Below are 26,588 nucleotides of genomic sequence, written 5' to 3' on the forward strand. Positions count from 1 at the left end.
AACACGATAGACGTCACTGGCCAGCACACCCTGTAACTGGCACCATTACTGGTTCTCCAATCAGGACGAACCTCTTCACTGACGACACTAGTCACTACTTCACTGACAGGGATCTCAGACAACGACACAAGTTACATCCCACATCAGGAGGAACACAACTCTACATACACTCCACTCTACTCTTCAACGAGGATGACATCTTCTACGTATTTCTGCTACAACTCACAAATTCGGATTTGAAACTCTCAACCCCGGATGGATGTAGCAGCAAGAATACTGAAGTTGTACCTTCCACCAATCAGAGACTGAGAAGACACTATTCTCTTCTAAATAGAGAGAACTCTTGTAGCTAGAGTCAGTCTATTAGTTAGATACACTATGTGTATACCTTTGACTCCGGTGCTATGCTTACTATACACCGTAATAACACAGATTTATACTAAGTCTTTTATAGACTCGGTTAGTCTGAGAGATATAGGTAAGTCTACTTCGCGCGCAGAAATAAGTAGCCCTAGCTCTTCATACCTTAAGGCTGTAAAGGGAGCCCTCTCCGGGTCTCCCTTAATCCTTTTACTAGGAATATTAATAACAATAGAAAATATGGAGAAAAGAAAATGTAAACGTCTGGTTGATCCATGGCAGTGATCTTGAAAAAGAGAACCCAAACAATGACTGGGGAATGGGAAGCATTCTACACCGTATTGAAACTTGTATGGCTGTAGCAATTGGGGTTGGTTCTCCCTGCCTCATAGACGACTCCAGTTTGCGATCCTGGAAATTTGTCCAAATAATACAAGGACACAAACGTTTGCACGTCAGCTGCCAATAGCGACAAACGCGTGCGATTTATTTCAACTGATGTTAAGGGAAGTTATAGAAACTACGTTCTGAACGTTCCTTTAGTTGTAAAAACGTCTCTCAATTATTGTCACGAAAACCCCGAGGCTTGGTATCGGGGTGTCATTTTGAAGCACATGTTGCATTTCACTAAATTTTCAGAACAGTCCATTACGAAACTCTTGGAGGAAAGCAAATTACTGGATTCGAAAACAAAAATATCGGAAATTACATCTGTCCACATACGCAGTACAGAAAAAAGATCATACGAAAAAGTTTTACCAGCACGACAGGCAACTGTTTTTGCGCAATTAAACATAAGGATGCGCAAATGATCACATGATTGTTTTCCGTAGCTTATTTATGGTAGCCTGAATAAGATACAAAAACAACCATGTCCCCACGTCTGCTTATTGGGAGAGTTATAATCTTATATAACTCTTACTTCCCATAAAAAAGACCATATATGAATCGTTGCACGACCATGCTAAAGTAGTTCCAACCCACTTCGGCACTGTTCGCTCCGCGAACTATGCTCACTAACAGAAAAAAAACATGGTTATCTGTGAAACTGCTTCGCAGATAGTAAAATTTTCAAACCTATTTACAGTATCGCTTTCAGGTCTATTAATAGTAAGTTTTAAGCTTATTTATAATGTAAATTTATCCATAGTATAATTTCAAGCTTCTTTATATTGTAACGGCTGCCTTCCTATCAATGACAAGGAAAATTTTATACCGCCAAGTTTCTTATTAGCAGTTCAACTGAGCTGTCGGAATACAAAGTTGTGCAGTTCGAATTCATGAATGTATATTCGCTGCACTGTAAATAACCGATGCATTAAACGTTGTTTAAGTAGCCCAAAAAAAAATCATCCAGCTCTGCTGAATACTAAATTCGTTTGCTAGAATTACTCGGTAAATTCCAATCAAAATTTCAAATAAATTTTCTGAGTTTTGGTTATTATCAATAATTCAAATTGGGGCAATTTAAAACCGGAAGATTTATTCCTATAGGTTGTCAACTGCCTGTGTTTATAACCGAATCGAAGAGGGACATTCACTTTCAGATTCGAGCACAATTCACAGAGGAGAATCCGTCTTTTGCCATAATAGGCAATTTTTGTATAATAAATTGTTTGCAATTTTTGTATAATAAATTGATTTTTAAAAGGTCAAATTAAAAAAAAGTAGAGTAATTTTGATGAAATAGTGTGATTTTAAAAAAATGGTATTGGTAAATATGAGATGCAAATGAAGCGAGGTGAAATGAACTCAGTTGCGGAGCTAACGGTACTGATGTCGTTTTGAATCCCATATTTACCATTAATTGCAAAGAAACTTCTTCTGTCTCATACAAAGAACCAAAAAAAATCTTTATAGTTGCCATAATCTTTATCTATATGATTAACGAGACAGTTCGACTGTTCATTTACTATGATTTAGTGCCTTTAATATATCAATTTCTGTAGGATGGTCGAAAACAATCATAAAAGTAGAAACTTTAATTTGCAACTTGATAAGTGGACTAGGTGAATATAGAGTAGCTCAAAAACAATTTAATCAAGGCTGGCCAAAAATCAACAAAACTTTAAAATTCGTTTACTCTACAGGTTTCGTTATTTCGACTTTTTAGTACTGCAACAAAAAAAAAACTTTTTTCACGGAGCAATTTTTCCTGTAATTTGCGCGAAAAAAACTAAAAAAGCGGTTATGATCAAAATTTTAGTTTGCGTCATAAGCAACAAAAGATTTGAAAGAGCAATGATTTAAGAGAGACTTCTGCTGCAAGTCATTGAGTCTGTTTAAGTTTATTATTTCTTGGACAATTTTTATGCAACACTACTTTTTTTCATAAAACCAAACCTAGTTTGTTTTGCCAGCATTAACTGTTGCAGCAACGATTGCTTCGCGATAGATTGAAACTCACATCGATGGAGAAGTATCTTAAAATGACATTTTTTGTCATTTCACTACTTTTAATGAATTCTTCTCAGAAGGCAGCTGAGCGAGTAGGTTAGAAATAAAACTATAAATTGTTTTATTACAGCTTTTTAAAGTATTATATAGTCTTTGAAAAAGTTTTCTCACAAAAAATTGGAGAATATGTTTTAAGTTTTCAGTTTAATTTGTTAACAATTTTTAACAGGGACGAAAATTTTTGTTGGATAACCGCTGTACCTTGAAGTTAAAATTTCAAATTATAATTGTTTGTAATCTTGACAAAAACAGATCAATTTAAAACGCCCAAACAAAAAAAACTTGCACGAGAAACGAGAAACTCAAATGAACCTTCAACAAACAATATCGATTTCCATGATTTTATAAATAATTCACTTTCGGGCCAAAAGAGCCGCAAAACAAAACCGAACGAAGCACATAATAACATTATGGCGACTTGAGAGCATTCTTTCGAGTGCATTGTTAATTCCTGCAAAATGAGTTCATCGTACAAGACTACAGAAATGCGAAAATCACATTAAAAACAATGTTTGTGAGTTCTGCCTGTGATGTATTATTTACAATCACATTAATGGAAAACTAACCTAACTAAGACCTAATTCAAAGTCTTTTTTCATTATCTATCTAAAGTAACTGAAAAGATTCGAAAACTTAGAAATCTAACACTCTAATAAACAGTGATTGCTTAGCAAATTCATTCTGAAAAAACTGTGTTGCGGACTTGAAATGTCAATTGTTGCAGACAACAAATTTAAAACAACTATCTTTATATTCAGCCTGCACTAAATATTTCTTCGCTTTCTCAAACCAAATATTCATGAGTATCAAGCATACAATTTTGCTCCCGTCAGATTGGCTTGGTGTTATATGCTAAGAAAAAACTGAAATAATTGAAGGTGAATCATTTTTTCCTTAGTAAACCCTTCCAAACGTTGCCAAGCTCCACCAAACCTCATAAAAAATATCCGAGGCTAAAATTATTTTACCAAATCTTACCGAACATTACCAAGCTAATTTTTTCAAGCCTTTCCAAACGTTGCTAGACTTTACGAAACCTTACCAAGCCTTACCAAACTTTACTCAACAAATATGGAGGCTACTGCCTACAAATTCCATAAACAAACCAATGCCTACAAAAATCACCAGTAAAATCCAGACAAAAGATTAAATTTTCTGAGAATCGGTATGAAAAAACTTTTTCTCCAAAAGCAAAAACATTGATGGTGTTGTTGCAACAACACTATAGTGAATCAGAAAAAGATCTCGTTGAATCATTAATCATGATTTCGCGTAATTTCAATTCAATCCGGAAAAAGTTCTCTAAGCGCCAGAAAAAACATTGAAAAAAATTACAGGACAGTCAGCAGTCTCAAAGGAACTAATAATAAAGTAACGCCCTCTCGTAAAAATCTGTTGGGTTGGAAAATGATTTTGGAATGTTTTTTTTTTGTGTCTAAATTTTTGTTTCTCTAGATTTATCACAAAAAAAAATGTCCCGATGGAATTTCTGTCTGTTAAATGAGCCTTAAAATGTTTAAATGGTTGCCTTCAAACATCTACTTTCAAAATCATTTCAATTGTTTAGTTTTCAATTTTTCACTCGTTTCAATTCAATTTCTCTGTCTTGGTGATTTATAAGTTTGATTTCGATCAACTGTAGATGTGATTTTTCACCATAGGTATAGCCAACGTCAAAATCCAGAACAATATAACGGGCAGTTGTTGCATAATTTTAAAGCATTAATGTTGAGGACACCCCCAACTTACATTATCAGAAAATTTTATTGGGGGGAGGGGGAGGGAGGGTGGATTCTCATAGTCCCTTTAATACCCATTCCCATATTAACCCTCTCTGTTAAATGGTTTTCAGTGGAAATTTGTGGCACGATTTTTTCATAGGACCCTATATAGTACGATAAGTTGAAATTTACTTTTTGGATCAAATTTTACATTTTGGGTATATGAAAACGAAAAGGTTATGTTTGAACAGGTCAAAAACAGTTGCTATTACAGTTTTTCAAAGCCCTAAGATATGTGTGTTTGGTGCGAAAGCATTTATGCTCCAGCAAGGTTACATGGGTTGCTACAGACGACAACAGAAATTGGTTCGATTTCGACTCAGAGATTGAACATGACAACTCATCGTTGGGGGATTTCAAGACATTTGGACTCAACGTGAGTGAAAAAGCGGCGCGATACAGTCCGCTTTCGCTCCTCCAATTTTTCGCAGAAGTCAGCGTTATAAGCAACGCAAGGTAAGTCTATTTTATTTGCCCAAAACCAGGCTGGCAGAACCCAGACGGAGAACCTCCAGAACAAAATCGAACCCTAATCGAGAGGTCGAGTTATGACAAGACCGAGGTCTACCGATTTTGTGGTGCGCAAAAACGGATCTATTCTGTTTCGACCCCCCCCCCCCCCCCCAGCTTAGTGAGCATAAATCTTTTATGACCCCGTGGCGTACGTGCTAATAATTTCTTACATAGTAACATGCTATATAACAACATATAATTTGTAACTGGGGATCATAAAAAACACTGCATTGGGGGGGGGGGAACAGAATAGATCCGAAAAAACTATGGTCAACCGATATTGGGAATGAAAAAAACCGTCGTCTAGCGACATTGGGTATGAAAAGACCATGTGGACGTTATTGTATATGAACAGACTTTGTATCAACAATACTGGTCAGTAATCGACGAATGAACAGACCGTTGGTCGGCCATAAACACGGTATCAAAAATTTTGGGTTGACGTTAGTAGTGTGCTCAACCACCTAATTAAAGTGGGGAAATTACCCCCATTCCTCGACATTATTGTTCTTTTCATAGATCGATCTCTCGACTATGGAAAGCATCAGGGGAGCTTCAGGCATAATCTTTTAAAATTTTACGTTTGGCTACAATTTTTATTCTAATTTTTTGCGCGCGCTGAAAATGAATTAATTGCGAGGAACCTGTCAATTAGCAGGTGAGCCTATTTATAGCAACATCATCTCGCAACAATCATCGCAACAATCGGCAAAATCGTTTCTGAGTTTTTCCTAAGAAAAACGTTTTGTAATTTTTTGGAGAATTTGACTGTATCGAGGGGCTGTCATTTTTATGAGTCGACGCAAAATATTTGTAGAGCGTCTTTTTATCGATATTTTCTCGGAGCGTATAAAAAACAGGATGTATAAGTCAAAGCCGCATGTGAAAACTGCGCACAGTGTTTCAATCAAGTGGCTGAATAATTTAGCGCAAATATTACGGAGAGTCGTTTTAGATCAATCGGCATTTTCGAGAGAGATCGAGAAAATAGGCGTAAAAAATTATTGCTGTGCAAGCAAAAAAATTTCAGCTTCCTTCAAAGCATTTTCTTACTTATCGTTTTCGGGTAAAGTGGTTTTTCTAAATCACACTAACAAGTAAATGTATATTTGGAGACCCCCTTTGTCTATTACAGTTGTATAATAGATTTTTAGATAGAATCGCAAACTATTTTTGTGATTTCGCAGCTTGAGTCGCGTTTTTGGTCATTTTTCTGTTCTTTTTCAATTTGTTTTTACTGTCCAGTGTGTTTTCATGGTTGAAAATATTCTTCATGTTGGTTTTGGTGATCTTTAGGTTCGACTGATTTTACTGTGACTGTGTTTAAATTGTAGTGAATTGCTGAATTGAGGCAGCATTTTAATGTATTTTTTATTTTTGAACGTTTGTGTCTAAAACTTCTGCTTTTCTACCTTTCAGAATTGTACATGGAAAGAATAGGCAAGATTTTCAAAAAAAAATATTTGAACCAATTCAGAAACTTTTAAATAGTTTTTGTTTTCGCTCTGTTTTCTTTATTTAAATTTAAGTTTTTTGGTTTAAAAGTTATACCACGGGAGAATGATGATACTGCGGAATTCACCATTGTCTGGCAGCCAACTCTAAGATTGAAAAAATGAGTATTAACTAGTGCAATATATATGGCGAATAGACGTTTAGGCGAAAATCTCAATTGGGCGAAAACTGCTTTTGTGTTCGTCATGCAAACGTTTTGAACTAAAACATTGCGAACAACAGCAGAAGACCGATTAAAATTTAAAAGCGATACTTTAGAATCCACTTGACGCTCTTAAGTGCTCAAATGTCCCTAAAAGTTAGAATAAGTGCAAATAAGTTAGAATAAGTTAGAATAAGTTAGAATAAGTTAAAACTCTAAAACGGTAAGAAAAGTTTACTTACATTCTCCACTTCTGCCCTAAATTATTTTGCACTTATTCTACAGAGGGGATTATAATTCATTTAACATTTTGTAAAAAAAACTGTATTTGTCATGAGCTTTGTTAAATCATTTTATGCAGAATTTTAGAGTGACTTTGGACTACTCAGGGACTTTTGGCTACTTTAAAGCGTCAAATGAATTTTGAGATATCCTTTAAGTGTTTCAATTGTTTCCATTATGTCCACAGCAATTCAGCTCAGAATTTTTGCATAATTGTTACAAAAGTTTTTTCTGCTGATCGATTTTTTGCTTTTTATCTATCAGCCCTTTAGAAAATTGTCTTCCCCTGTCCAGCTTTTTATAAGAGAAAATGACAGTTTTAAAAAAGATTTTGAGCCTCCAAAATATAATGTCTCAGTTTTGTGTGTTGATTCAGGTTGACCATTGGGACAATGTTTTCAAATCTTTTGGTGTACACTTATGAGATGAAAGCAGTGGATGACCCGCATGCCTCCGATCGAACCCAATCTCTTGGTTATTCCTATTTCCCATTTATCAGAACAAGAGGAAACACATTTCTCATCATCAGCCCAAATTTCCTCTACTTAGCCGAAACAAATCCAGCACTGTGGCCGCAAAAACTGGAGATCAACGATAGCCAAGTTTTGGCGAGTTTCGTGCACACAAGAGGGTGGGCACCAGTTCTTCATAGGGGTTTGCTGGAGGTCGCTTTTGTAAATCGGACTGTCTATAACGGTTTCTTCTTCACGCCTTATTTCAATCTTCAACGACATACTGAAACGTCGATGTCGTGAATGAATTGGACTATTAACACTTTTGTTAAAATTATAAATTGGGAAGCAAAAAATGATGCCTCGGGATATGTTTTGTTTATCAGTATAGTTCATTGTTCGGAATTATTGATAAATGTATATTGGATTTGAATTGAAAATATTCGCAAGTTTAGTCAAATAATGAAATATTAGCAACAGTTATTCAACAGATACTCCACATATTAGATCGCATCCCAAAGAGGTCTGCAAGCTTCTTGTAAGATCTCGTAATATATTTTTCTGAAATGTCTCGGGGTAACTAGGCAACAATTTAAACGAGGACGTCTCCTCCTAAATAAGGACCCCAAAAAACGGTTGGATAGAATAAACCTAATCTTTCAAAATTATTAGCGCCATACTGTGGACTGTTTCTGAGTTCTCCTACCTCCAATGTGAAGATTATTTTCGTTTTCAAAAGAACATGTGAACAAACATTTAGAGGTGATCACATTGATCTTTGTGTATACGCTTATAAAGTCAGTTTATAAGCGAAAAATTCCATATGATTCCCGGGTCGAGGTGTCACCGCTAAAAATCGCTAAAAGATGTAAGATTTGCGGTGAATTTGAGTAAAAGTGTAAGATTTGCGTTCAATGCGATGAATGCGGTGAAAAAAAACTTTTAAGCGGTGAAAAATTTTTTTTCAGCGCTTAAGCGGTGGAAGAAAACTTTTCACCGCAACAAGCAGGATGCGGTGAAAAAATTTTTTCACCGCTACCAGCAGAATGTGGTGAAAAAAAATTTTTCACCGCTACCAGCAGAATGCGGTGAAAAAAAATTTTCACCGCTAAAATCGCAAATCTTACAAATATTCACCGCGCTAAATTTCAACGCTTATCTTATTTTCACAGGAAATATCATTGAAGTAAGTGACAGATGGTGCAGTGGATTACGAAGTTGGTGACACGCATGAGGTAGAGGTTCGAACCCTAGTACGTCCGTTTTTTTGTAAGAATTCCGTTGAATGCGGTGAAAAAAATTTTTCACCGCAAAATTCAACACAATTCTTACAAAATTTCACCGCTTTCAGCGCATTCAACGCTAAAAGATGCGGGCGCTTTGCGGTGAAAAAAGTTTTTTTTCACCGCTATTCACCGCTAATCTTACATTATTTTTTGTCAAAACCTCGACCCGGGTTGTTTGAAGATGTCTTAGGGCAGTCTTTTTTAAAACTTAATGGTAGTTTTAGTTGAAATATTTGATTTAGCGCTGGTTTTTATGAAAAAAAAATTATTAGCTAACTTCGCCAGAACTTAGCAAAAATGTCGAGTAAAGGACTCAACAAACATTTTAATGGTAGAAAAAAACTAACACAAGGTTGGCATTGCCCATATTTTAATTTAAGTTAACAAAATAAAAGATACATTAAGCAGGTTCTCGAAAAAGTGACCAAAAAAGTGGTTATCAGCCATAAAATTTATTAAACTTTTAAACCACGAAAAGAAACGAAAAAAGACAAAAGCTTTTAAATTACAAACCATACAAAAATAGCAAACCAGAAAAAAAGAGCCGAAAACTGTCTCATTGAAAAACAAAAAAAGTGGCTGCGCCTATTTTAACTCATTTTAGCAAATTAAATCATGTTTGAGGGAAAATTTGCAAAACAGCAAAAACAAAAAAATTGAAGAAAATTTAGCCAATAATCAGTAAAACATTCAACCCAGATAACCCCTAAAAAAGACTAAATCAGAAAAAAACAATGAATAAACATTGTACGCTTGACGGTCTCTCTAGTGATACCACACAGAAGTCTCTGCAATAAATGACTCCACAATAAAAACAACTGAGAGCTTAGTCCCCCTCCCGACTAAGTAGGGTCTGAAGAAGTATGCAGAATTTAAAACGGACAATTAGACTGTGGAGTCATCAAAATCTGTCGCTTCAAAAATTTTGAAAACGGATGCTAACCAATCAAGTCATAACGACTAAATTTGCAGATGACTAAAACTTAATAGCTCACTCAATTAAACAAAACTTGAGATACCTTGCCAAGTTATGCAAGATCTTGATAACTCTTGCAAAACTTGAAACGTCTTGCAAAGATCTTGATAGGCAAATATTTCTTGAATCACCTTGCTAAGATCTTGACAAGCTCTTATCAAGATATGGCAAAAAATTTTCTAGGCAAAATTTGCTACGATCTTGATAAATCTTGACACATTGAAAAACAGTTTTAGAAGGAATTGTGCTATAAAAAACCGTTTTTCGAATCAACTTTACGGTTCCAAATTGCGGCAAATTGGATCAGCACTAGTTTTAAGCTCTCACTTTGCAGAAAGTGATTGAAAGCACTATGAACAGAAAAATACTAGTGGAAACTAGAAAATTAGCGAAACTGTTTTACAGAAATTACAAGCAAAAAAATTTTCAAGTCGAATTTGTGGAAAATTGGGGCAAAGTGGATCAACAAAAATTGTGGACAATCTTTTTGCTTTGTCCAGTTTTACTGTGCCCAAAAATCAATTTACTTTGCCCAAAAAAAACGATTTGAAGGCATCATAATCTGGTACCAAAGTTCTGAAAACAATCGAAGCAAAAGGCAGAATTTGCAAATGCTTAAACCTAGATAGCTCAGCCAGCCAAAATAAACGCCGCTTTTATTCAACGGTTTCATTCAATAAATGTTGCTTCTGATGTTAGTTCTCAGATATCTTAACCAGATATTAGCCAAATTGATGTCACATTATTATCCAAATAATCAAAAACAATTATCTTAATATCCATAATAATTAGCTAAAATGTTAGCCAAAACCGAGCAGTCCACCAGTCCACCAGCAAAAATTACAAAATGTGAACAGAATATCGGTTAATATCAAATGTTTCAAAAATTTTTAACATCCTTACGATCGAATTTGTTTTGGACAGAATCAACTTCTCTTTTATTTTACTAAAAGACCATAGAGAACGACGGACCTCGATATGATTTTAGTTGACTAATAATCCGGCTCTGGTCTTAGCAGGTGAACTATAATTGAATTTAATATCTGTCAATTTACTTTAAGTTTTGACACCTTAAGTTTTGACGGGGCATGACGGGCTAGCAAATTCTGAAATTGTACATTACCGATCAAGTACAGTCAAAGTTCATTTCAAAGTTTTTCAAAGTTTTTCAAGGGCACTAAGGTTTTCAAAGTTTTTTTTTCATTTTTTAAATTTGCCGCAATGAACTATCTCAATGTTGTGTGAATTCTCATTTTTAACAATTTATTTCGCTGATATTAATGTTACAGCACAATTGTCGCCAGTGAGACCCAATTAGCTTCTCGAAAGTGGGCGCATCAATTCATATTTTGAGCATGTGTTCTTCCCTATTTGTAATACAAATCCTACAATAGGAACTTATTAATTGGAGATCATGTTTTTGGAAACATTTTTTGGTGTCCCGCATTTCACCCCTATTTATTTAAACCTTTATCATTTAGCCCTCTGTCATTTAGCCCTTTTTATCATTTCAGCCGGATTATAATCGTTTATGTAATCGGTATTATTGAAATAGTATAATAATTATTAGGCCATCCCTCCTCTTATACGTATATTTGCGCACAACTATAAATATACCCCCTCCCGTTCCCTAACTGTACATCCTCTTGTCACCCAAGATATAAAACTATTGAAAAGAAAGTAAACTAAAAACTGGTTGAATGATACAAATTACAGCAATATGATCATTAATTTTAAATTGAATAATCGTAAAATCAGTGATTAAAATGTTTCTTTCCGTCTCACAATTGCGTTAAACGATTTCATTTCCCGAAGAACTGCTAGTTGTTGTTGTCTTTCACAGCTCTGGTAAGCATTGGTAGGAATCTGGCTTCTTTTTCTTTTAACGCGTCGTTTTCTTCGCCTTCGTTTTGTTTTCATTTCTTCGGGACATTTTTGGAAATTTTCCGTTATCTCCTCTTTAAACTGAACATTTGAGTCTCGGTCGTTTGTCGCTTTCCGCACAATTGTGACCAAGTCTTGAATAGATTCGATTTTTTTGTTCATTTCTCGTAACAAAAATTCAGATAATTCATTGTTAACCAATGTCCGCCCGCTTAAGTGTAAATTGTGATTTGAATCCTGGATAACAATATTGTCCAACTCCCTGCTTAGGAAGGAAAGATTTTGATAGTCTGTTCTTAACAGTTCTAAAGCTGAGGACAAATGGCTGTCAATTGATGTCATGACTCCGTAAATTTGGCAAACAGTTTTCCAACTCACGCTCCTATATAGAAACGATATTTCCGATATTCAAGGTCACCGCCTGAGAGCATGCGCTTCTTAATTTATAGTCTGTCCCATAAAGTTGAAATAAGCGAACGTTTCAAACGCCACAGGTTAGAGTTCAAAGTTCAAAGTTCAATTTTTAAAACATGTAGAGAAATTTGATGAATGAAAGCTTAATGGACAAAACGTTGACATTCAAATGACCACATTGATGCTCAATTGCATGTTTTCGTTGTTTTCGAACGTTCGATTATTCAACTTTATGGGACAGACTATAATAGAAGTTTTAAAAAACACTGTCCACCTTGCTCTTTGCATGCTCAATTTTTTCTCCTTGCGTTTTTCGAAGTTTCCATTATTTCAATTTTGTGGGCTAGGCTGTATATAAAAATCGCTACAATTAATAGTAGTGTAGTGTACAATAGAGTTGCCTCGCTGAAAGGAAAAATACAAAACTAAAGCATTACTCTTCTTGAAATTCTGCGTTTGTGTACCAAATTACAGCGGTTTTCGTTAGTTTCATCGCAGGAAAAGTTATCAAAATATTCATTTTTTGGGAAAGTTGATTTAAATGAATATTGGCAGCATTTCATTCTAAATTGCATAAAATTTTCACAAACTTGTCTACATGCAGTTATTTGTTCGACTACTTACGACGAATTAAGAAATTTTGGATGATATTCTAAAGCAACCATTACGTTAATCCACTAAACTTTTTGTCTCCAGAATTCAAAAACATCAAAAAACTGCGGTATTTTTTGTAGCATTTGACTTAAGTTATTCTGAAGTTGCTGAATTCTTGTAAAGTTAGTTCTCATCTGTTGATAAATTCAGAGAGCTAGCGAGCTCTTTGATAGTATGCTAAAACTGCTTATGTTTATTGTGTGAGAATGCCACATTTTAGAGTTGGAAAACAGTGAATTATTGCGTTCATGGCGACAGAATTTGAGTAATGTTTTAAAACCATTTCGCCAAACCTGATAAAACTAGAGTTATCTTTTCTAGTTTTTATTGCAAAAATTTTTTGAGAACTTTGGACACTCAACAGAGAATCATTTGAGATATATCGTTAATCGTTGAGTGCTCATGAAATAAGAGCAGAAAATTTCAAAGATTTTGAGAATAATTAAGATTCTGTCTCAGCGAGTTTTTGTAAACAAAGTTAAGTTATGTGCATTTCAGGAGCAAAATAAAGTAACATCAACAAGAATTTCTGATTATACGCTTTTAACAAACTTGAAATTTGAAATTAAAACACAAACAATATTTCAGATAGGTAATTTCAAATTTGAAAATTTTATTCAAGTCTGTTTATCCAACCAGAAAAACCAAATACTAGTAGCCTTATGTACTCATTTTTGTTAAGCGCACTAATTTATTAACGTTCTGCTCAGGTTTTGCCTTTTGATTACATCGGAAGTCTTTCAGAAATAAAAGGTGCTCGACAAGCATCAAAACACAAAATAAATGATATTTATTATATGGGAGTTATAATAAATGAAATGCCACGACCGAAATATTTTGACGCATTTATTCATTGCTTCGGTTTTTACCCTCCAATTTCGTTGACTGCCAGTGAAATTTATTGACAAATTTTTCTAATTGCTATTGCAAAAATATTTTTAATGAAATCATCGTCGCTTTGATTTTGAGGTCTTTTCGTTTCGCAAAAAACATAGACAATCGTTTATTTTGCTAATTATTACAGTTCTTGGGGAATTTGAAATATTACTTACAGGTCAAATCCGCCATCCTTCTGCATCTATTCATAGGTTCATGTCATGGATTTTCGTCACACAACGGAAGTTGGATCTTTTCTAAAATTTATCCTCATTTTCACTTCTGGCATAATTGGTTGATCTTTCGTTCAGTCGTTTTTGCACGCATCGTCCTAAACATAGAATAAAAAATTAATTAACGGATCAATTGTCCTATATCTTTTTGTTTTTTGTAAACTTAGAAGCCCTTTGTACAAAAAAAGTTTTTGTAGTTGATGACTGTTGTTTTTGGTTTTATCTTGAAACCATATGCATGAACAAAAATTTTTTTAGTAAAACAGCATTCTCACGGTGAACATGAATTTTCATTCACGCTTTGTCATACGGTATGGATATTATCCTCATAAATCCATCACCGTATTTAGTTCTTGTTTACCATTTGAAGGGCAGGTGTTTCAGTTAGCTAGTTTAATTTAGTTCATCATACGTTATTGCAATTTCATGTCTGTTCGTACTTTAGACAAGAAACTGTCTGTTCACAATGTAAACAAATTGCTGAGTTCTTCCTGTTCCATGAACATGTCGTGAAAAAAATGTTATTTCCTTTTTATTCTTAAATTGTAACTTAAAACTTTCATTCTCCAATTTGCATCGCTGTAATTCAGTTTCAATTCAACTTCAATAAATCGCTCTTCAGATACGGGTGCTCAATTGAGATTAAGCCATTCGCACAGCGAATTTAACCAATTCGGAGTTGAGAATTCAATTGGCATAAAGATTGTTGGCAATCGCGACGCAATTGCCCTAGTTCAGTGATTTGATAAACATTCGCGACTCAATTGACTAAAACAATATTAATTGAGTATAACATGGCGCAGTCAGCAGCTTAAGCCACAGTGGAAGCTAGCATTGCTAGCAAAAAAGGAATTCAGCTTGAACATCTTTTGAATGACCCACCAGCCAAGGTAACATGCCCACCCGAGCCGACTTTCGAGGAACCAGTGGAAAACCACACGCAAGCAACTGAGAGGGATCGAAAGATCCGCAACTAACAGCTCAAGGTAAATTGGCAAAATCGTTGCAAAAAATCGATGAAATTGATATCTTGTGCGGAGACAAACCATGGGGGATTGGCGAACAAAGATCAATATCACTACTATGATTGAGCATTGGCACTGAGGGACGACGTATTTTTAAAAGCAAACATCCCCAATTCCAATTAGAAAAACAGCCATTTAAAGACTTATGGCAAGCAAGGGAGGACTTCTTCACTAAAGTTGGAAACATTACGTACGACCGCTTTACCCTCCACTCTTGCAAACAACAGAAGGGTGAATCTGTTGAAAGTTTTTGCGGTAGTCTAATTGAACAAGCAGAAAATTGTAGTTTAGGAAGTGAAGAAAATACACTCATTCGAGATGCTTTTATACTTAACATGATAGATAACGAAACTCAAAAAGAGTTACTACAGGAAACTGTTGAACCTTCCAAAGCACTCGAAAATGCAATTCAGATGGAAATGGAAGCACAAAATCCACAAAAGATAAATCAAAACTTGGCTCTAACCACAAACTCAGTCAATGCTGTCAAAACTTTTCAAACTCGAAATCTTACCAAACTTGCAAACTCGAATTACCAATGAACTCGCAGGGACTTCATACGCTACCCATCTGTACCCTAAAACTACCAGTAAACGAGTGTTTGTACAAATTGTGCCCAACGATGGAGCTACAGCCATAAATAAATCTGCCCCGCGAAAGGCAAAATGTGCAATAATTGTTCTATATTTGGACACTTCGCAATGAAATGCAGAAAACCAAAGAGATCACAAGGACAGACGCCCAAACCTCCCCAAACAAACGTCAATCCAATTGATAACACTGCTGAAAAAAATGATGAAGAATCCGTTAATTATATAACTAGCTACCAACAGTTATATGAGCAAGTCTAGGACTCTAAAAATGATAGCGACCCTGATAATTATGTAGCGGCCATTTCCTGCGATTCAGATCATCGATTGGAACCCCTCAAAGCAAAAATACAATTTGGCGAAGTACAAGCAAACGCAATGATTTACTGTGGAAGCATAGTTAGTCTCATCACAAAGACGCTAGCAAATCGAATCCTTCGAACTTCACCATCTGCAAAATGGATCACTAACACAGAGAGGAGGGAATTAAAAACTTTCTCAAACGAGCCAATCAAAGTCCCTGGACATCTTGAGGCCACAGTGTCATCCAATACCTGGACATGCAAAGATGCTCGCCTAACAATTGTGGAGGATGATCACAAAATCACCATCGGGAGAGATCTTTTCAATAGCCTAGGTCTTTCAATTGTCCAACAGCAACAACAAGAGACTGGTAAATGTGTTAATAATAATAATAATTCTACATGTAATATTAAAGAGACAATCGCGTCACAGTTTCTTCATTTAGTCTCAAGAATTGGCCTCTCAAAGACGCATGTAGCGAAATGGAAATTTAATCAAAAGTTTACAGCAAAGCATCAAAAAGGTCGGCGCGTTCCCATTAATCTCCAACCCAGGGTTACGGCAGAATTAGAACGTCTACAGAATGAAGGCCATATCGAAAATTTATTCAGTTGCTCAGACGAATATTTCTTATCTTCAATTGTGATCACAGTTAAGAAAGACCAATCTATCAAATTGGCATTAGACTCTTAAAGTATTAAATAAAGCCATACATAAAAACAAATACCAAATGCCTAACATTGACATACTAACAGACATCATCTCACAACACCTTAGAAACACTCAGAAAGGTCAACAAGCGTACTTTTCCACATTAGATCTCAAATATGCTTATAGTCAATTAAAACTACACAATGATACTGCGAAACACTGTAATTTTAATTTTACTTGTGGAGAATCAACTGGCTTTTATAGATTTAAATTAGGATTCTTCGGTCTCATTGACATGCCGGCAGAATTTCAAAAGAAAATGGACTATACACTGATAGGCCTACAAAACACCTATTGTTTCTTAGATGACATCATAACTCTTAGTACTGGGACTGAAACAGATCATCTAGCATATGTGACAATGTGTTTAAGAAAGTTAGATGAAGATGTCATTTTGCAAAAATATCACTTTGAAAAAACGGAAATTGAATGGTAGGGGTATAAATTTACCCAAATTGGTATATCACTACTTGAAAGCAAAACTGCAGCGATTCTAGCAATACCACCACCAACAACATTAAAACATTTACGATCATTTCTCGGGTCAGTACATTATATTGGCAAATTCATACCACACCTAGCACAGTTATGTCATCCACTTAGATCACTTCTCAAAAAATCCACAAAATTTTTTACGACAGAAGAACATACTAAACACTTTAATTTAATAAAAGAAAGAATAAATAGCAGCACGGAAAACAGTCACTACAATCCGAAATTAGACGTTAGAGTTAAATGTGACGCTTCACGTTCAGGATTGGGAGCAGCACTAGAACAGAATATACGCAAAGGATGGAAACCAATAGCATTCGCGTTGCGATTTCTAAACTCAGCAGAAGAACGTTATAGTGTTAACGAACAAGAATAATTGGGAATAGTTTGATCGATTGACTATTTTGAATACTATCTGTATGGAAAAAATTTTAATGTCATAACAGATCATCGGGCATTATTATTCATATTATAAGAGCACAGATCAAACAAATCTTACAATAGCCAACTTTCTAGATAGATAGACAGATTACTTCCATACAATTTCACGATTGAACACGTGCGGGGAGCAAAAGAAGGCTTATTGAATTATATATCTCAAAATCCATTCGCAAAAGCTAAAAAAGTTTCCACATATGACGAGCATTTTGTAGTAGCAACAAAATGATTCGTGATTCAATGAAAAACTTAATTAGAATTAAACAGAACACGATACAAAAACTTAATAGCAAATTAAAGTTACATTCACCCTCATCTAAATCAAATCGGTTAATTGCACCGCAAATGCATTCATCATTAAATACTAATTCACAATTTAGTACTAAACCAGTTGCATCAAAATCACTACAGTATAGAAAGAAATTACATTTCGCGCCTCAATTAAAAGTTTCAAACTCAATAGTTAATCCGCATTTAAATATATTCCATTCGCATCACAAATGCGTCTTCAAAATACAAAAACAGAATTTGCACAACAAATAACTTCACAACAAATAATTCACATTCCATTAACAAATTTGCTGCAAAACAGTGCAAAAGTCAGACGGTAAAGAATGTGATCAATTATGCCCATTAAAACCCATTAATGGTATTAAATCAAATAATCCACCTAAATACTCTAAATTAAGTGCGAAAACACAAATTCCTTAGTATAAATACCACCGGCAAAAGAATAATTCGCCTTTTGCCCAAAACAAATTCAAAATTCTGTCCTCTTCCAATAACTCTGTCAAATCAATCAACTCAATCAACCCCGTTCATTCAATCAACAATATGCCGAAAACAAAAGTCATTAAATCTACTCTGACGAAAGCCCGGGTCACCTTCTCCGACACTACACCGTCGATATCCGAAACAAATACGTCATCGAATACGAAAACCACTCCATCAGGCAGTTTAATGGACGCGGCAGACGATTTATATTTCACGGAAACACTCAACAAAATCTTCAGCAAAAAACTTCTAGCCATCCTCACTGGGAAAGATGCAACTCTTAAGGAAGTTCGCGATTGTATTGTACGAAATGATCCCGATAGACTACGCGAAATCAGCCCAAAGAACTTCTCGTACTGGCGGAATCTCAGCGTTAAACATGGATGTATCTGTCTGGATGAAAGGATAGCAATACCCAAGGCGTCAAAGGATGCAATGCTCGAAGACACCCTTTCGGCCCATCCTGGGAGCTTCGCGATGCTATCAATAGCACACAACATCTGGTGGCCATGTATCCGTCGGGATATAATGGCAAAAGCCAGCGAGTGCAAAGTCTGCACAGAAATTGGTAAGAATTTAAAATCAGTGATTCCCCACTGCAAATGGTCACCTTTACCAAAATGTGTTGAACCAAATAAAGAAATACAAATAAACTTTGTCGGACCAATACTTAACAAAAAGGGTAAAGAACAGTTTTTAAATACAAGCATAGATAGATATTCAAAATACCCTACAGGAGAAATAGTAAACAACGCTTCCAGTACAAATGTAATTAAATTTCTAGATAACTATATATATAACCGTGGGGTTCCAAGAACTGTAAGATTAGATCAAGCTAGATGTTTTACAGGAAAAAAGATTGAAACACTTTGTACAGAAAATAATATTACACCTATACATGCACCAGCAAATGATCACAAGGCAATAGGTCTAGTAGAACGTCTTATTCAAACAATTAAACGCCAATTACCATGTATGAAAACACAATTGATTGAAAATTTCAACGTAGAACATTCACTACATGCAATTATACAACAACTAAGAATTCCAAAACAAAAAGCAATAGACATTACACCATTTGAGGCACATTTTGGAAGAACATGAAACACACCACGTCCTTATGCTCATATACGGGCTTATGCTCATATACGGAAATCGAGAAAATCATTTGCGCAGCCAATGCACGTGCCAAGAAAGAGCAGGATAAAATGAAAGACAGCGAACCGCGGCTCAAATGGTCGGAAGGAGTGAACCAACCAACTCCGTGCAGTGAACGCAGTATACAAGTGAAATTAACAAGGAAAATTCACGAAAATCAACGCGAGAAGAAAAACCTAGATGATTTATATGAAGTCCTCGCTCCTGGTAGCACTTTGTGTAAAATAAACCCAACTACGGGTGTTATTAAAGAACCTAACCGGCAGGAAGTACGCGTGCGAAACTCAGACATCGCGAAATTTGGAACAAAAGCTGAACGTGATCCAGATTTGGGAAAAAATATAGAACGCAATCCAAAAAAAATTTATGAAAAACAATTGAACAAAAGATCAAAAAATAAAGAAGAGATCTAGTTAGAAAAAACCACGGAGACAAAAAGATTAACCGGAATAAAAAACAATCAAATGACATCAGCGTCATATCATCGGGCAGATCCTGTATTTCAACAGACAGTAACGTTGCACGTTCATTAAAGATGAGGATACCCAAACGCAATCCGAAGCATGATGATGTTTTTGCTAACAGACCCAATCTATTACAAATTTTACAGTTGAGTCCACCTATGCCACTGGCAGCACCACCGAATAATCCAAAAATAGCTGGACCATCCACGGCAAAAATGGCTTCTCCGAAAATGCCAACGCCAATTTTACGCAAAAGTCAGCGTAAAGAAAAACAAAAAATGACAATAAGCGACACATCCGATTCGGATACATCATCAGTCAGGAAAAGTAAAAGGACCCTAAAAAGACAGAAAAGGACTACGACATCCATAGTTGAAAAAATTAAAAATACAGAGGGGGTATTGGGCCGACATTCCTGAATCAAGTACAGCATTCATTGGGGAAGTGTCACCACGAAACCCCAATGAAAGATGGACTACTGACCCCAATCCAAATCTGTCCAGAGAAATGACGGCTTTGCAAGCCGAAACCCAGGAACAGTCGATTCAGAATAAAACTCAAAAAACAATTTGAGCTCTTTACTTTATCTATTATTTAATATTTTATTACCTATTTAACCGGTGAATATGTATTAATTTTTTTAATTTTATGTACTAATTTTTCTCCCAACAGTGGGAAATGCCATTCGGAATGATTATTATCCTCATATATCAATCACCGTATTTAGTTCTTATTTACCATATGAAGGGCACGTGCTTCAGTTAGCTAGTTTAATTCAGTTCATCATACATTATTGCAATTTAATGTCTGTTCATACTTTAGACAGGAAACTGTCTGTTCACAATGTTAACCAATTGCTGAGTTCTTCCTGTTCCATGAAAATGTCGTGAACAAAATGTTATTTCCTTTTTAATCTTGAATTGTAACTTAAAACTTTCATTCTCCATTTTGCATCGCAGTAATTCAGTTTCAATTCAACTGCAATAAATCGCTCTCCAGATATGGGTGCTCAATTGAGGTTAAGCCATTCGCACAGCGAATTTAACTAGTTCGGAGTTGAGAATTCAATTAGCATAAAGATAATTGGCAATCGCGACGCAATTGCCCTAGTTCAGTGATTTCCAAAGAATTCGCGACTCAATTGACTAAAACAATGGTATTTGAGTATAACACGCATGAATTTGTTTATCATGTTATAATATTGTTTCTCATAAAAATCGACATTACTATTCCGCAGCACGGATTTAGCGTTTGAGATTTGAGTGGTCATTGTACTTTTTTGTGCTAACAAATGAAGTTTTGGGTTTCTAGCGGCAGTATTAATCTTATAAAGTCGCAGAAATAACAGGAACGTTTTCAGAACAGTAATCCGGCGGTAAGTATCGAAAGCAAGCATTTACAAAGTCAAGCAAAGTTGAAAAGATTAGGCCGGAAGAGTGTTTGGGAGAAAACGCGTCGACACCATGAAAAATAACTAATTTAAAACAGCTACCACAAAACGAGCATTGGTAATTGAAATGATGCGCCAGAATTTTTGCAAAAACATCTACAAACAAGGAAAATTCAATTGTGGACTCATCCAAAACCACATATTGTTTTGTATAGTAAAAAAACACGCATTCAAGCCAAAGTTAATGATTAAAAAATCAAATCAGACATCTAATACATTGTAAAACTCCGCTTAAAACGCTCACCTAACGAGTACATACGGCTAGAGTGTTTTATCTAGTTTATCAGACAAAAATGAATAAAATAGTTTATCTTGATCTCAGGATTTTCACAAGTTACCACTGCATAAAAGAGGTTGCAAGGTAGACATTACCGGCTACAGTTCGATCAGTTTACTCTGCTGTGCTCCAAAAGTGGTTCAAAACAATGGTATTAAGTCAGATATATTCTTTCGCCAGCACTCAATTTAACTCAAATCAATTTGGTGTGCGTCATAAAAGATTGGCTATAAATTCAGTCAGTGTTCTTCTTAAAAAACTTTGAACATCATTAAACTTGTTAACTGTAATTAAACTTTCGTCTGATCCACCTAAATTTTTCGGAATCTGCGCCAAATTACTTGCTTCTACTAAAATTCTTCCCCATTGATTGCGCAAAATAGTTCACAATCAAGTATTTTTTATCGGGAAAACCAGCCGTTACCAACCCGGGTGGCCGCTTCCTAGTAGTCATAAAAGGATCAGATATGACGTCATACAAATCATAACGTATTTCCTAGTACGATCCTTGTATGACTACTAGGAAATCATATATGATCCTTGTATGAAATCAAGGAAATCATAAATGCTAACTAATACTGCTCGTACACTTAAGTCCACCTATGCCACTGGCAGCACCACCGAATAATCCGAAAATAGCTGGACCATCCGAAGCGCAAATGGCTTCTCCGAAAATGCCAACGCCCATTTTACGCAAAAGTTAGCGGAAAGAAAAACGAAAAATGACAATAAGCGACACATCCGATTCGGATACATCATCAGTCAGGAAAAGTTAAAGGACCCTAAAAAGACAGAAAAGGACTACGACATCCATAGTTGAAAAATTCAAAATACAGAGTGGGTATTGGGCCGACATTCCTGAATAAAGTACAGCATTCATTGGGGAAGTGTCACCACGAAACCCCAATGAAAGATGGACTACTGACCCCAATCCAAATCTGCCCAGAGAAATGACGGTTTTGCAAGCCGAAACCCAGGAACAGTCGATTCAGAATAAAACTCAAAAAACAATTTGAACTCTTTACTTTATCTATTATTTAATATTTTATTACCTATTTAACCGGTGAATATGTTTTAATTTTTTGATTTTATGTACTAATTTTTCTCCCAACAGTGGGAAATGCCATTCGGTATGGATATTTTCCTCATATATCCATCACCGTATTTAGTTCTTATTTACCCTATGAAGGGCAGGTGCTTCAGTTAGCTAGTTTAATTTAGTTCATCATACGTTATTGCAATTTAATGTCTGTTCATACTTTAGACAGGAAACTTTCTCTTCACAATGTAAACAAATTGCTGAGTTCTTCCTGTTCCATGAAAATGTCGTGAACAAAATGTTATTTCCTTTTTAATCTTAAATTGTAACTTAAAACTTTCGTTCTCCAATTTGCATCGCTGTAATTCAGTTTCAATTCAACTGCAATAAATCGCTCTCCAGATACGGGTGCTCAATTGAGGTTAAGCCATTCGCACAGCGAAATTAACCAGTTCGGAGTTGAGAATTCAATTAGCATAAAGATAGTTGGCAATCGCGACGCAATTGCCCTAGTTCAGTGATTTCATAAGAATTCGCGACTCAATTGACTAAAACAATAGTAATTGAGTATAACACGCATGAACCTGTTTATCAAGTTATAATATTGTTTCACATAAAAGTCGACATTACTATTCCGCAGCACGGATAGAGCGTTTGAGATTTGACTGGTCATTGTACTTTTTTGTGCTAAATGAAGTTTTGGGTTTCCTAGCGGCAGTATTAATCTTATAAAGTCGCAGAAATAACAGGAACGTTTTCAGAACAGTAATCCGGCGGTAAGTAACGAAAGCAAGCATTTACAAAGTCAAGCAAAGTTGAAAAGATTAAGCCGAAAGAGAGTTTGGGAGAAAACGCGTCGACACCATGAAAAATAACTCATTTAAAACGGCTACCACAAAGCGAGCATTGGTAATTGAAATGATGCGCCAGAAATTTTGCAAAAACATCTTCAAACAAGGAAAATTGAATTGTGAACTCATCCAAAACCACGTATTGTTTTGTATAGTAAAAAAACACTCATTCAAGCCAAAGTCAATGATTTAAAAGTCAAATCAAACATATATTACATTGCAAAAATCCGCAAAACGCTCTCACCTAACGAGTCCATATGGCTAGAGTGTTTTATCTAGTTTATCAGACAAAATTGAATAAAATAGTTTATCTTGATCTCAGGATTTTCACAAGTTACCACTGCATAAAAGAGGTTGCAAGGTAGACATTACCGGCTACAGTTCGATCAGTTTACTCTGCTGTGCTCCAAAAGTGGTTAATGGTATTTAGTCAGATATATTCATTCGCCAGCACTAAATTTAATTCAAGTCAATTGGGTTCCCACGCAGCGTGATTATTTCTCTCAGAGGCGAATATGGTTCTCAGTTTCTCAGTTTTTGAAACTGAGGTTACTTATATCTGTTCCCAGGTTGAGGTGCCATCCGGAAGTGACCTCTGATCAGACGAAGTCCAACGCGCAAAATTACAGGGTCTGGGATTTGGTTCGAGCGCACATTAGTATGATCAGAGGTCAATTCGGTCTGTGGATGGTATGATCAGAGGTCACTTCGGTCTGGGGATGGTATGATCAGAGGTCACTTCAGGATGGGAATGGTCTGATCAGAGGCAGATTACAGCGCACATTAGTCTGATCAGAGACCACTTCCAGCGGAATTTTTTTTTTCATTTTTTGTTTTTTTTACCGAGATATGTTGGCTCTGCCAAAAGGCAACAAAAAGCAGCATTCTGATCACAGACACATCAAAAATCTGATGTCTTTGATCAGAACCCAAGGGGTCCAGCTGATAGAACATGCCAGTCCCTGTACAATAAAATTGTGTGTAAGTGTAGAATCCGACGTTTTATATGGAAAGCTGTCTAAATTCATCCATTGAGTTCGAAGTATGCACTAATGTATACTCAATAAATTTTTTCTCAGAAGTTGAGTTTTTGTTTTCTTGAGCAATAACACTTACAGAGTGGTCTTTTCTTTAGATGTATTTAATAATGCAAACATCAATTTTTATGAAATGAATATATTATAACAAAATTCGTGCGGTGAGGTGATTTCGAGCGCACAATAGTCTGATCAGGAGTGACTTTTGAGCGCACAATAGTCTGCTGATCAGAGGTGATTTTGAGCGCACAATCGTCTGAACGATGGTCTGGGTTTGGTCGGGGCCATGGTCGCACAATCGTTTGGACAATGGTCTGATTTTATTTTTGTCTGATCAGAGCTCCTTTCCGTCTGGAAAGGTCTGATCAGGGACGGTTTCGAGCGCATTTCATCCGCACACGGTGTTTTGAGCGCACATTAGTCTGATCAGAGGTTACTTTGGTCTGGGTTGGTCTGATCAGAGGTAACTTTCGTCTGGCACGGTCTGATCAGAGGTCACTTCCGGATGCCACCTCAACCTGGGTTGTGACCTCGTGCAGGAGGAAACGCTTGAAACTTTAATCATGTAGCATTAATATAACGCTGTGGCGCAGCTGAAAGTGCCTCTTGCCGTAAAGAGGGAGAGAGAGAGAGAGAAGAGAGAGAGAGAGAGAGAGAGCGAGAGAGAGAGAGAGAGAGAGAGAGAGAGAGAGGGAGAGGGAGAGGGAGAGGGAGAGGGAGAGGGAGAGGGAGAGGGAGAGGGAGAGGGAGAGGGAGAGGGAGAGGGAGAGGGAGAGGGAGAGGGAGAGAGAGAGAGAGAGAGAGAGAGAGAGAGAAAGAGAAGACTGAAGTCTCAGTAAAGATCCCAATTCATTCAGCAGAAAATTACAAGGCTGAATCATATAAAACCGATAGTATAATAGCGGATTTTGTTCGAGTAACAGACAAATTATGTGCACATATTGAATATCAAATCACTTCGATAATGGAGAAACTTTACAATCTAACTTGACTTTTAATGTCAATGATTGCATTTTGATACTTGTAATTACATATATTAGCGAAACATCCAAATATGGAGTCGCTTAAAATTGAGCCTCGCAGAAGTTAGATTGGATTAAAGATATTTTATCACTTGTCTTCTCTCCAACAATTTTAATCTAAACAAAATTGCTATACGAGACGACGTACTGGTTGGAAAGAACATCAGCCGACAAGCAAATTAGATCAAACTGAGTTTGGGAAGGTACAACGAACTTATGTACATTCTCATTTTTTCGGAATGAGACAACTAAGAACCATAAATGCAATTAATGCAAAAATTTTGAGATGTTTTGCAATTTCTCGAGCATCGGCGTACTTGCTTTCCATTCTTGAGAAACATTGCGAATGATTGACAGTACAGTAAAAAACAAAATCGATTTTTTTATGACGTTGACCAGGGAGTAGTTGATTTAAGTTTGAGAAACAAATGTTTTCTTCTCGCTTTTCAATTGCTAAATGTTATTTATATTAAATAGTCTGAGATCCGAAAAAAAATCATTATTATTTTTTTTCATCTTGAGATTGGACATAACAAAGAAACTCAATGTTTTTGAAGCATCATAGACTCAACAAGGTCATCACAAAAAGGAGTTAAAATTTTTTTCAAAAAAAAATAGGCATGAGTGTTCTTCACGTTTGCTACTCTACCTTGACGTGATATGACTCAAAATGCTATACTTTTGTTTGCTGAAACAAATGTATGCAATGGGATTAAAAATCTTAAGAAATGTTTAAGGAGAGCTTGTTGATGTATTTTTTCATCGTTGTATGAAAGAGAAACCATCATTTTATCTTCCCTAAAAACCATGGTTCTGAGTCACGGAATATGGCCCAAAATCGTTAATGAATTTTAAAAAGAGTAAAGGATCTAAGTCTGACCCTTGAAGCTGCTACCTGTCATTGATTATACAGCTAAACAGTTCGAGAAAATCGATCATCAAGTCCAGTGTTAGAAAGCTTAGATAAGCTTCGAAGTATTTAGCATGATCCAAATATAGAAGGCAAATTGAATGATGCTCTCCATATACAATAGTTTCATTGGAAATGGTAAGCTTTAGGAATTGAACGTCGCAACTGAATTGCAAATTGACCCGGAGTGATATGATATGATATGTCACTTTCTCTTACGGA

The 26,588-nt window shown here is 35.8% G+C and overlaps 2 protein-coding genes and 1 long non-coding RNA gene across 4 annotated transcripts in view; 2 read left to right on the forward strand and 1 right to left on the reverse strand.

Moving 5' to 3' along the window:
* The window catches only part of LOC142350892 (polyadenylate-binding protein 2-B-like), a 442,128-nt gene that overhangs the window by 329,016 nt on the left and 86,524 nt on the right, over positions 1-26,588 (forward strand). The window lies entirely within an intron of this gene.
* Positions 660-7,882, forward strand: LOC142350647 (uncharacterized). The gene is made up of 3 exons (XM_075402559.1): positions 660-1,130; positions 4,813-5,054; positions 7,427-7,882. Exons 1-3 carry the CDS (start codon positions 975-977, stop codon positions 7,803-7,805), a joined length of 777 nt encoding a protein of 258 aa, XP_075258674.1. The 5' UTR covers positions 660-974; the 3' UTR covers positions 7,806-7,882.
* Positions 11,431-12,402, reverse strand: LOC142350652 (uncharacterized). Its single transcript, XR_012760892.1, has 2 exons — positions 12,306-12,402; positions 11,431-12,098 (listed from the first exon to the last, which is right to left on the reverse strand). It is a non-coding gene; the product is annotated as an uncharacterized LOC142350652 (long non-coding RNA).

Source organism: Convolutriloba macropyga, chromosome 12 (assembly GCF_964194025.1).
Source record: "Convolutriloba macropyga chromosome 12, txConMacr16.3, whole genome shotgun sequence".
Lineage (NCBI taxonomy): Eukaryota > Metazoa > Xenacoelomorpha > Acoela > Convolutidae > Convolutriloba > Convolutriloba macropyga.

Excerpts from the sequence above, each read along its gene's own strand:
- LOC142350647 (XM_075402559.1), top strand. The coding sequence starts at position 975 with ATGTTGCATTTCACTAAATTTTCAGAACAGTCCATTACGAAACTCTTG. Across the intron at positions 1,131-4,812 it reads AAGTTTTACCAGCACGACAG|TTTTTCAAAGCCCTAAGATA; the intron begins GCAACTGTTTTT and ends TTGCTATTACAG. Across the intron at positions 5,055-7,426 it reads AGCGTTATAAGCAACGCAAG|GTTGACCATTGGGACAATGT; the intron begins GTAAGTCTATTT and ends GTGTTGATTCAG.